General features: G+C 37.5%; 1 protein-coding gene across 1 annotated transcript in view; it reads left to right on the top strand.

The window, feature by feature from the left end:
• Window positions 1-13,369, top strand: part of LOC150098313 (uncharacterized) — a 571,066-nt gene that overhangs the window by 316,031 nt on the left and 241,666 nt on the right. Inside the window, exon 15 of the mRNA XM_090405143.1 lies at window positions 11,501-11,554. Coding sequence (XP_090261269.1) covers window positions 11,501-11,554 — 54 coding nt within the window. The remainder of the gene's footprint in view (window positions 1-11,500; window positions 11,555-13,369) is intronic.

Raw genomic sequence — 13,369 nt, 5'->3', positions numbered from 1 at the left:
TCCTGCACCAGGGAAAAAACATCACAATCAACAATAACATAGTCCATGAGACTTTTCTTATTCCTTTCCTCTTCTCTCCATGTGAATTTGTGCATATTTTTATGTTGGAACATGTTGTTGGTAATAACAAATCCATGCTGAGCAGAAATCCAACAGATATTTGCAATTATTATTACCTTGCTCTTTTCTCCAAATTTTCCCAAAATATTTTTGTGTCTCACAAAATTTCCTACTCTGCTATTTAGATCCCCAACAAGGACCAACTTTTCCTTTTTCATTGTGTCAGTTGCGTTTTCTAAAGCATCAAAAAATTCCTCCACTTCTACCTTACTAGAATCTTATGGTGCCTGTGGGACCATAGGCACAAATAAGTCTCATTGTCCAGTTCCCCATTCTTATATTTGCCCACATTACTCTACTTGAGACTGCCTGCCATTCAAGAAGATTAGCCTCGTATTTTGTGTTGAATACTATGGCTACTCCTTCTTTTCCTTGATTGTTATTGCCTGAATATAACATTTTGTATTTATTGCTCAGAAAGATCTCACCAGTTTTGGTCTTTTTTGTTTCAGTCACCCCTATTATGTCGATCTGGTACTTATCTAATTTCTCAGCTAGCTCCATTTCTTTGCCATTCAGGCTTCTTATGTTGATAGTACCGATCTTTAACTCTGGTGATGTTGAGTTAGGGTGTGTTTTCAGATTTGTTCCAGTAGCTGACTTTTCACTGTTCGCCCTGGTTCCCTGGCGAAAAGGCAAGCAGGGCACAGTAGGACTTGAAAGCATTGTTAAAGGTAGCGAAAGAAAAGAGTGATAGAGTTAGGATGGTGAGTCTGTTGCTGCAGTATGACAGAGAGGAGTTTAGAAAGAGGGCCATAATCGCAAATGACTTTATGCGCAAGTTATGCAGATGGTGTGGTGTGGAATTCGTGGACGTGTGGAATGAGTTTGATGGGAAAAAGGATTTATACAAAATGGATGGCCTGCATTTGAATGGATTTGGTGTGCGGAGACTGGAAAAAGTGTTGCTGAATGAAGTGAAAATGGATGTGCAGAAACAGGGAAACTAGAACTGCCAAGGGAGGGATGTGGATATGCGGAAATCAGTGAGACAGTTGAGTGTAAGAATGTATATAATGCACCTGAGCCAGTACTATGGACAAGAAATCGGAATGGGATAGTTAGAGTAATGCATCAAGATAGGGGTGGGAGAAACGTATCTCTCCATTTCATGTATATTAATGCCAGGAGTATTTGGAACAAGAAGGAAGAATTTTTGGCCTTGATTGGCTCTTCCTGGCCACAGGTTATTGACATTAGTGAAACATGGCTAATTGAAGATGATATAGTTATTGGTATAGAATGTGTAGGTTATAGTGTGTTTAGGAGGTACAGAGAGAATTAAATGGCATGAGGAGTGTTATTGATGATAGCTGATGAACTGCAGCCAAGGAGAATTGAAGTTATATTGCAGGATAGTGAAAAGAGCTCATTTGAGGCTATTTGGTGTGAGATTGTGACTGGCAGAATAAAATATACCGTTGGGTGCTGCTATAGACCAGGTGATGGAATAGATGGTGGAGATAGTATGCATAAACAAATTGATGAAATGAGTGGAAGGAGGGTAATTATTATGGGGGATTTCAACTATGGTAACATTGATTGGAAGGAGGAAAGGGCACATGTGATGTAGGAAATGGAGTTTATTCAATTATTAAGGGATATCTATCTGAGACAGCATGTAATTGAAAATACTAGGGGTTTGAGAGTGCTTAACCTGGTAATAGCATCTGAGGATTTGACTGTAATGAATATGACCATGTTGCCACTTATTGGTGAGTGTGATCATAAGGTCTTGATCTGGGAGGCGGCTAAAGGAATTTCGATGAATGGAATTTTTGATTAAGACAGGGTATATGTGGAATTACCGTGTTGGAAAGTATGACAAGCTTAGGAGATTGCTTGGATCAGTGCCATGGCATGTAAAACTGCAAGGGCTGGATGTTGATTGAGCATGGGAAGTGGTCAAGGAGCATTTACAGGAGGTTATGGCTGATTGTATATCTAGGGTCCGAATAGTAAAACAAGTAGGGGTTAAATGGATGAATAACACCATTAAGCTTGAGCTGCCAAACAAGAAACAATTGTGGAGGGAATTTATAGAGAAAGGTGACCTGCAGGCACACGAATGGTATAAAGCACAGGCCAGAAGGGGTAACGAGTGTGGTAAAAATCAGTGCCCTTGACCATGTTGTTTAATCTGAGTCGCGGGTCTGGTTTAGTCCCGAAGGTGTGGAAAGAGGAGAAAATAGTTCCACTGCATAAAGGAGGATCCAAGACTACTGTTGCAAATTACCGACTGATCAGCATATCAGGAGCTGTTGTCAAGGTCTTGGAGAAAGTAGTCAAGGGAAAAATGTTGCATGATTGATGAAAATGAGATACTGTACGGGGGACAGCATGGCTTTGTGAAGGGTAGATCATGCCTCAGTAACTTGCTCATGTTTTATAACACAGTGACGGCTGAACTGGATAAGGGTAATTGGTTTACAGTGATACTGCTGGACCTGGCAAAAGCATTTGACAGGATACCACATGGAATTCTAATCCATAAACTGCAACATATGGGAATGGATATAGAGTTAGTGAGATGGATAGGTGTGTGGTTGATGGAGAGATATCAGAGAATAGTTTATTCAGGAGTAGAGTCCAAAAGATGGCCTGTGACTAGTGGTGTGCTGCAGGGTTCTGTTCTTGGACCACTGCAGTTTAATTTGTTCATTAACGATATAGGGAAGGATCTAAGAGAAACAGTTCATTTCTTCACTGATGATGCAAAGGTGGGTAGGGCAATAGTGAATGCCGAAGATGTCAAAATCTTGCAGGACGACTTGGATAGATTGGAGTTCTGGGTTAAGGAGAATGGATGTCAATTTAATGTGACAAAATGTAAGGTTATGAATTTTGGGGTGAAAAGATTAGCAGCAGTATACCACATTGGTTGAACTCCAGGAGATTGATAAGGCTAGGGACTTGGGAGTGTTAGTGGATAGGGAGATGAAGTTTAGGGGGCAAATTGGCAAAGTGGCTAAATCAGCTCATCAACTCACTTGGTTGTTGAAAAATACTTTGACGAGCAGAGGCAAGCAAGTTATTGTACTTCTGTACTGAGCCTTGATAAGACCTCATCTCGACTACTGTACCCAGATTTGGTCACTAGGTTTCTTCTTGATGGGGAGGAGGTGGAGAGGATCCAGAGGCGAATGACCAAGGTGATAGCAGGTCTATGGAATGAACCTTATGAGAACAGGTTGAAGATTTGTGGGTTGCAGAAATTAATTGATAGGCAGAAAAGGGGAGATATGATTGAGACATTCAAATTGCTAAAGGGTTTCTATAGGATTAATTCAGAGGATATTTTTGAGATCAGGACTGGTGGTGGGAGAACTAGGGGACACCTATGGAAGCTGGGCAAGAGTGTAGTTAACAAGGGTGTTAGAGCTGGGTTCTTTACTTTTAGAGTGGTAAATGAGTGGAATATGATGCCAGAGTCTGTTGTGGGTGCTATGACGATGAGTGAGTTTAAGGCAAGGTATGATAGATACTGTGAGAATGTCATATAGTTGTGTGGACATGATGTTTAGGGCCTCCCTCGATGAGTCTAAGGACTCCCTGAAGTCACCCACAATAATAATAATAATAATAATAATAATAAAAACAGTGGGGGCCTTGTTTAACCAGGCGATGCCCCAGCTGGCATGAAATTTTGTCATGTTGTACCATCATTTTGTATTTTGGTTTAATCAATAAGAATATAATTTGGTTGGCTAAATCCCAAATTGCCAGCCCATCCTCATTCGTTCAGTGTCCAGGTAGATACCCAACAGGGTGCACCACGAGAAGGTGAGAATTGGACATTAGGTCAGAAGCCATGGTCGGTTCTCCGCATTCCTTTAAAGGCTATGTGGAGGTCTCCTCTCAGTTATACAGCTTTGACCCTTAAGCACCCCTAATAATAAATAGTAGATAGATACAGAAAAAAATTTTGAAAAGGGAATGGGGTGGGGAAGGGTGAGAAAGATAAGATTACGCTAGGAAGTTTTGCAAGAGTTGTGAGATAAGTATGAGGACTATAATTTTTCTTGGCAAGAAGTGGGTTGCTAGAGGCAGTTATAAGTGCTTTATCATTGAATGAATTTATGGAGAAATATGATAGGCAATGTGTAAATAATAGTTAGTGTGGGCCTCCACAACGAGTCTTCAGATATATGGAGGAGATGCCTGTGTAATAGTCATAATAATGGCAAATTATCTGATAATCTTAGTGGAAGACGTTACAATTCTCTCATTACAGTTTTAAATGCAATTATTATTATTATGGACCTCAATGGAATTGCAAGGGTCATTGTGGAAAGCCCCACCACAATCACTTCCCTATCAGCCAATGTATTTCATGCTCCATTCATTAAAAAAAAAGTGTCATTCTTTATGATTGCTATCAGAGATGGACCCTCATCCTGTTTCAAAATCTTCCCAGTGTTCATCTTGTAAATTCTTCTTAACTGTTTAAATATTGCAGTCATATCACCTGCTTTGTAATATGTATTATTATATAGTTATATCCTAGAGTTAGAAGTCTTATCAAGTGTGGTAGATCCACACTAACCTTTATATACACAATACAGTCTTACACTCATTCTATACCACTTACTATACCTATAACACTCACAATACTTGCCCTACACTCATTACATTCATTCACTGTCAGGGCACTCACAACTAATGTCAGCGGTACATCTTCCTCTCTCTCTATTTGTCATCTATTGAAACATTTTTATTTTTCAATAGATGTGTCTATTTGTGTCTATCTTATAAAACTCCTTTAATAACATATATATTTCTATCATGTCCCTCTTTTCTACCTGGTAACTGAACTTTGAAACTCGCACACCTTCCTAACCTCACAGGGAGCATTCCACAAACTTGTCACCAGCTTAGTCACTTGTCTCTGAATCATTTTCACCACCTCCTGATCCCCCAAGAAACTCAAGTGATCAAATCTGTGTATAGTAGTCAAGATGTAGCAAATCACAGCCTTTTTAACAAGATACAGTAACATTCCTATCCTTACTTGTTAGTATATTATCCAAGGTCTAAGTAATTCTTTGAGCTATTTCACTAACGTCTGCAATATGCTCTCTGACTTCAACTCTGTCCATCATTTGCTGTAATCTGGTACCATATCAGTGTAATACACAGTATGTAATATTTTCAACCCAAAGTGCTTAACTTTACATTTTGTAACATTAAATTGCTAATAATTATCCTTCTGCAGGATATCTACATCATTTTTTCAATTATTGCCCTCCTCAGTTTTGTGTTATGAGCAAACAAGTAAATACTCTCTCCCCTTAAATCATTTCCGTGTGTTGAAGCTTAGGCATAAAATAGGCATGTTCTTAAAAAAGTATTACCTCCACACAGCATTTAAGCCTCACCATATACTTGCTACCCTTATCCATTCTACCAAAGATCAGCTCCTTCCTTTCTCAGTGCCTGGAGAGTAAGTAAGCCAGCTTGGTAGATCAGCAATTATCTGCTTAGAAGAACATGAATCATACATCTGCAATCACGACTATGATCAATCTGGCCTTTCAGACCATGTTTTAGATACAACCACAGGATCTCCTGGAAAAAAAAAATCACTATGCTCTACCATAGTAAATTCAAAATAGAAAAACTATTTTTAGAATCTGCGGCGGCACTCAGAAATCAACCAAATTTAAAGAAATATGCTCGCATAAAACTTCCCAAAATTTGGGAAACATTAATTATCACTGAATCCCACCTTACATCCTAGGCAACCTAGAAATGCCCATAGAGGGCACACCACCTAGATAGGACTTTAGAGTCACCCATGTGTTTCACTTAGCATCGTGTTGTATTTGAGTGTGTGTTACATTAGTTTTTTTTGTAATCCCTGAAGACGTCTCAGTGACTGAGACAAAATATTGGAAGCATTATAAATCAGTTTTAGTCCTTTCTGAGTGCTGTATATATTTCATTAAGCCTCCAACATGATATACTTAAATCATTTCCTTTATCATCATCATCAAATTCCTGCCATGTACCCTCAAGGGGTGTACAGGATATGATAGTACTACATGAAAAATTTACATCATTACTAGCTTCCTATCTACAATTTTTTCTCCAAATGAGCCTGTTACTTGTCAAAACTCCAACATTATCAGATCTTATATTTCTATTGTCATAGGCACTTTGTATACTGTATCAATCCACCTATATCTTGCTCTGGGTTGTTTTCCTGCCAACCTGGCAGAGAACATTTCTTTTGCTAATCTTTCCTGGCCCATTCTGTTTAAGTGACCATACCACCTGAGATTAGCTCTGCTAACGCATTCCTGGATGCTGACAACGTCAAGTTCTTTCCTAATATCCTCGTTTTTAATATGATATTGCCATTGATGCTCTGTTCACGCCTCTAATCTTTCTCAGGACTCTCATATCTAGTCTTTGGTCAAGTGTTTTACTTCTGACCCAGCTCTCAGATCCATAAGTTAAAACTGGTTTGAACACTGTCTTGTATACAGCTAATTTTGGTTTTTTTTTTTTTTTTTAGTGTTTAATATACAAATTAATGAGTAATAGCCCTAGGACAAAACCCTGGAGCACTCCATTAGGATTTCACCTCACCATAAACTACTCTCAGGTTCTCTCCTTCCCTCTTTCCATCCTACCAACTTCATATCCATTCCCATTTGCTTGAATTTTTATAATAGTTTTCCATACAGTATTCTGTCAAATGCCTTTGCAAACTTCAGCAGTATCATGGTGTAGCCATTTTCTTATCTAATTCTGATGTCACTCATTATAAAATATGAGTTAATTAGTAAGGCAGAACCTACCTTTTACAAAACCATTCTGTCCACCATAGTGTATTGTATTCCCATCCAACCATTACTGGATTTTACCTTTAATCAGTTTTTCAAATACTTTAATAACAACCACTCCTGAGATATTAATTAGTTGTAATTTGCTACTTCTGTCTTGGAGCCACCTTTATGTAATGGAACTATCTTACCCTCTTTCCTCTCTCTTTTAACTTTACCATAGCTGAGACTTAGATTAAACAACTTCTTCAGAGTCTCTGCCAGTTCTGTTGCACATTCTCATAGCACATGGATTGACATGCAGTCCAGTTCCACTGCTGTATTCACATTGATATTTTTCAATATGGCTTTACTGAAACAATCACTTTTACTGAAAGAAGTGCAGGAATTTTTTTTGGGGGGGGAGCATTACAGAACGAAACTATGTCAGCTTCATTCTTTAATGGTAAAGCTAAAAAGGAAAACTTGTTAAGATCTAAACATCAATGTTGAAAATGATTACCAGACATACAGAAATTCAGGGAAATTTAGATAAAAGAGCAAAGGGAATAATAATGGTAAGTGCCTACTAAATTTCTAAGATTTCTGTTCAGGACATGGGCTAGTTATTGCTGACACCATGTGCCAACATTATTATTATTATTATGATTCAGGCCTCCATGGAGTCAAAAGTCATATCATGGGCAGCCCTTCCTAGAAAACACAAAGTCTATCATACCACTCCTTGAACTTATTGAACATTCGTGCTCTCACCACTTCTCATCCTCTTGCTCACAGCTTCCTTTTGTAACTTCCAGCGATGGCCCCTTATCCTCAGTATGGTACGAAAAAACATGATATTGAAAATTTTAGATGGAGAGAAGATGCTGGAAGAAAGAAGTCTCATCAACTGTGCTATTTTTGATAAAGATATCTTAATGTTGGATCAGGTCACAAGAGTATACAGAGGATTTGAAATTGGAAGTGACCATCACTTACTTTTAAGTAGTTTCAAATGAATATCACATTGAAAAGAACAGCATGTGAGAAAGTTTTAAACAGAATTAAAGATTAGCAGCTTTTATAGGTATAAACTCTATAATAACTATACAAACATTATTATTATTATGATTATTATTATTATTATTATTCAGGCCTCCATGGAGTCAAAAGACTCATCGTGGGGAGGTCCAACACTTTAACTACAACCCCTGTCCAACATTTTAACCACACAAATTGGCCTATAATTTGATGCTCATGTTTCACCTGTATTAACATCAAGTTTACTCACTTCCTCATATACCTCTTGCTCACTTAGAGTCAATCTACTCCTCTTCATCCACTGCTCTCAAACTCTCCATGATGTCACATTTACAAGGATGAAAGATCTTTATAAACTGCTCATTAAATATTTAAATTACATCCTCTGCAGCAGTTGTTCTTATACCATTTTCTGCAATCAATGTCATCCTACCAAATCATTCTTTTTTTTTTTTTTGGCTTCATTAGCTAACTGCTGCTGTTCATATTGCACTTTTGCTACCCTTATCAACTGAGTCACTCTCCTTGCTTGTTCTTTGTACTCCTAATGAAACTGATTATTACCAGTCATTTTATGTTGCCTCCATAATGCTTTCTTTGTTTGTAATGCATGCTTAATCTCTTTATTCATCCATTTCACACCTACCTTATTTAGCTTTCTGACCATTGATATACATTTAAACATTGCTTTTACTAGATAGTTCTTATAGAGTATCCAAGCGGCACTGATCTCCTTTCCACCCAACTCTTCATTCCAAGCTACCTTTGCAAGCTGTTTCCTGAACTTCTCATAACACTAGCCTTGTAGTTCAACATATATCTTTTCCTCACAGAAAATTAAAAATGAAACAGTTCAGAAATGAGAACCAAACCTTAGAGATTTAGTGGCAAACTTGAAGAAAACAATGTTTGAATCAGCCTGAAAGAGATTTGGTAAGGTTGCTGCAAGGTAGAGAAAATCAGAACTCCATTTTACTTTACAAAAAACTAAATTAAAATGTTTCGCATATATCTCGCACACAAAAAAAGTTTAAAACTTTAAGAAATAGATAGGGAATGTTATGGCAGTTTCAGATATTTTGAAATTTGGTTGAGGAGAATCAGCATTTCAACTCAACAATCAGTGGCTTGTTTTTGTCATTGAGTTTGCACGATCTTTTGTTAATACTGCACCAATCATATGTACATCTTCATAGCTGTGCTGTTTCTACCTGCCTACATTTGCCGTCGATTTCGTGCTTCACTTTCACTTCTCATTAGTCATTCATGAAGGATTGTTCATTATATATCTCAAGTCTTGTAAATTACTAGTAATTTACAAGACTTGAAATGTGGAGAAACATTCGAGTGACAGTGCTGGTTTTAAACTCAAAGATCTTATGATTCCGAAATGATAAAAAGACAAGCAATAATGAAACTGTTTGTTTTAATTTAATTACAGAAGTATTATCGCTAAATATTCAAATATATCACGTGATGAAGGTGAGCGGTCGATCGCATAAATAAGAGTGATAAATTAAAATTTATATGCATTCATTGTGTAAATAATGTGAGCAATTGTAAATTATAATGAATACTGAAGATTTAATTTGAAATGTAAATTCAGTTTTTACCTGAAAAACTTTAGTTTCCAAAAATTCCTACATATATCTTGCACCACGATTTTTTAACTTTAATTTTGGACAAAAAAGTGCGAGTTAAAAATCGAATAAATATGGTGTTATGTCTCATTATTATTTATTTCCCAATTATGTTATTTATATTATCACTATCTTTCTATCACCTTATAGGTTCAGTTATTCCGTTGCTGACAAATTTATATTCGTTTAAGTCGACTGCGCCAGCCGGCAACTGAATTCTGATACACAATTAGATAACTCAAATAAATATAGAGATCAAGTGATCAGTTGTGGTCCCCTCTTTTTCTTTTGTTAATGGATTCCCCCTTTACTTATGCATGGTCCGAAATTTAATAAGTGGTAATTCAAATCTCAGAAAACGACAAACTCATGAGGTTTGGGTTAAAGAAATACATTCATCATTCATCATTCATCATCAAATTCCTGCCATGTACCCTCAAGGGGTGTACAGGAATACATTTATTTAAACATTTACGTCTAATACTCACTTATTAGACGTAGACAGAAATGTCCAAAACAGTTCTTTAGACACTAAATGAAAGTTGATTATATGGAGCTTCTTAACTCTCTGGTTCCTATACCTTCTTTGGTTATTATTCAAATGAGTACGAAAACTTGCACCTTTCCGTTCTTGTCTTTTCTCGTAGTTGTTGAGACTTCCTTGATTACACTTCTGCGTTTTCTCGCCATGTATTCTTATGGCATCTGCGACATACTTCTATTTTCTTCGAAAGGTTCACCTTTCACTGACTTATACGTTGGCATAACTAACCAACGGCTGTATGCTGGAATTCTGTCCACATTCCTTCGGTGTGGCTATACTCGACATGGCATGTACAGCAAATGGGGAGATTGTTGCTGAGTACAGTGGCAAGCTTTGCAGCTATCCAGGACTTAGATCAAGAACCAGGAACAGAAAACAAGAGAGCGATTGAATCACGCCCCAAAACTTATATGGTAAATGCGAATGCCCTCTCTTGGTGACTACGTCATGCTCATAGCGGTGGCCGATTGGTTACTGCAACTCCGAACTGTTTTTGACATGGCTCTAATACTCATATCATCTTACATACTTCTAATAGTAACACTTCAGCATCGATACATAATTTTCCCTTGTTAATTATTTCACAGACAATATTAATTTTAATTATGGATTACTCAAAATTACTTTATATCTACAACTAAAGAAGGTTAGACATACTTCTGAGTGAGCAATTGTACACTATCTTTTAGCTTTTCTTCTGAAGGCATAAGTATGTCCTTATCATTGGTTTTTAAACGTTACCATATGTTGGGTCAGAAACAGGATGACTCATCAAAAGTGAATCAACACTTTTTCCGACACAACAATGGTATGTTCCTGCTTATGTATGCTCCTCATAGTATCAACCAGCATCATCTTACCACATCTCACCTTGCTTCATTGCCATAGTCAACACCGACTATTGTTTCTCTAGGCAAGCACTCCTCTGATATTCCATTCTATACACCATGAATAATTGAATCTTCATGCATTGCATCCCCTCACAGCTCTCTTCATTCTTGCTAACTTGATTATTCTCTCTCTCTCTCTCGGCATTCTACCTTCACTCAACATTCACCAGTGCAATCAACATCATCCATCATGACTGCTAAATCTCCGGTCACACTACCTAATTAAATTCTTTGCTATCTTATACTCATCTTCCTCATCCTAATCATAATTTATCTTGTAAAGCCTTTAACAAAAATCATTCATTATCATTTTGATGTGCACTGTTGATACAATACTAGTTTTCTATGGTGGATTTATGAATTCTTAGATGAGAAGTAGCTTGCTTTCATTCATCAGAATATTTATTTTGCATTACACAAATTATGAAATAAACTTGTGTATTTTTTTTTTGTTTTGAAAATACACTGGCATTAAGATACTTGATTTTTTTCCAGGGCTTTGTTGGAGCTCCTGGAGAACCGGGACTCACTGGTCATGATGGTGCACAGGTAGGAAATAAAAACTGAACTAGAAATAAAAATCAATTAGAGTTAAATGAAGAATGAAATCAGACCAACACACTGCTTATTTTTTGTGTTGATATTAAGTAAACAGTATTTTGGGATAATTTCATTAAACTCTGATTGGGTGCTTGCACATGAAACACTAAATAAATTTCCTCAGAATGTCTTAATAAAATCTTTTTTATTTTTATTTTATTTTATTTTATTTTTCTGAAAGTAATGGCATGACCATCACTACATATTGCTTATATGAATATAATATGTACCAGAGGTAAAAGGAACAAAACTCTCTGTTCTTGCCCCCATATTTTTGCCCTATATATATACATTGCTGACCCTCTCTCTCTCTCTCGATTCTCCGATCGAATATACCTAGTCAAGTGAAGGACAAAGGTACTTAGGTGTGCACCTTGGCAACACCAAAATATATAACACACTGAACTGGACACAGCTGCACAACAGTTTTAAACAGGTGTTAGGTAAATGGAACAGCATTCTTTCCATGTCTTCACTTAGAGGAAGAGTACTAATACTTAACCAGATGGCTGCGAGTGTCTTATGGCATACCCTCAAAGTACTCACACCTCCTGAAGAATTTCTCTACCACATTCAAAAGGAAATTCTTTTGAATGTGGTAGAGAATCAAACATTTCCTCTGGAACAAAACTGGAACAAAACTCACCGGACAACATACTCTCAACTCTGCAAGCCACTCAGCAAGCGAGGTCAAGGCCTGATTTCCCTTGAAAACAAGATTAGATCCTTCAGGATAATCCTCCTCCTAAAGACACTTCAATGCAATCACACTTATGTAACCGCCTTCGATTACATCATGAAATCATCCACCAGAGGACTTACACTTTTCACAATCCTCTGAATGGCCAGTCCTGCACCATCTCCTCCTAAACTACCTCATTTTTAGAAAGATGCTCTACAGCAGTGGAAAAACACAGGACTTCATCACACACTTACAGGATCAACAGAGTCAGCTGTACTTACAGAACCATTATTTACGAACAGAAACATAACAAGTCTCACAACTGGCCAGCCCTTTCTTTTCCCTACATGGAACTGGGCAGGAATAAGAGTCATAGAGGAACTCCTAACCCAGACCCTAAAGTGGAAAACATTCACAAGCCTACCAATGAAGAACCCAAAAACTGAAAAGCAATATCAACAGCTGCAAGCCTCCATTATAAAAGCTTATCCTACACCTCAGGAAATCCGTATTCCTTCTAAAAACTGCTCGCGACTGATATTTCATCTTGTACAATCTGAAGCCTCACTTCCAATTCTTCCCTCCAACTACAAGAAAATATACCACTTCCTCATGTCATTGTCTCCAACCTCGCCCATATTATATTCATCCTTAACCCTCTCATCTACAAGGCTGCATATGCCACTCAGTTTTCATTGGGATCTGCCATATAAATCGAAGTGTGCCAAACCAGATTCCGACATACAGTGGAGACTATGGCATAACATCTTGCCAACGCCTTCTAAGCTCTTCAAAATTCGGCTAAGAGAAACGAATCTGTGTCTATTCTGTGACTTTTCAGGTACCTTGGACCACACATATCTAACCTGTCCCGCAAACAAAGTGATAACCACCTATACCCTGAATACTGCCTCTAGCACACAGCCAAGAAGACTACTGGAATTTAGTCCACACAGAAGAAAACAGACACAGAACATGCAATTTCCTCTTTATCTGCACTAAGGCCATCATCTACAGCTTCTACCTAAAACATACAAGAAACCAGCACCCATCCATCACTGAAACTGCACAAACCCTCATGT

Source organism: Typopeltis vanoorti, chromosome 15 (assembly GCF_054136105.1).
Source record: "Typopeltis vanoorti isolate ZY-2024b chromosome 15, IOZ_Tvanoo_1.0, whole genome shotgun sequence".
Taxonomy (NCBI): domain Eukaryota; kingdom Metazoa; phylum Arthropoda; class Arachnida; order Uropygi; family Thelyphonidae; genus Typopeltis; species Typopeltis vanoorti.
The sequence above is the reverse complement of the archived record's forward strand: the minus strand, read 5'-3'. Positions and strand labels throughout refer to the sequence as shown.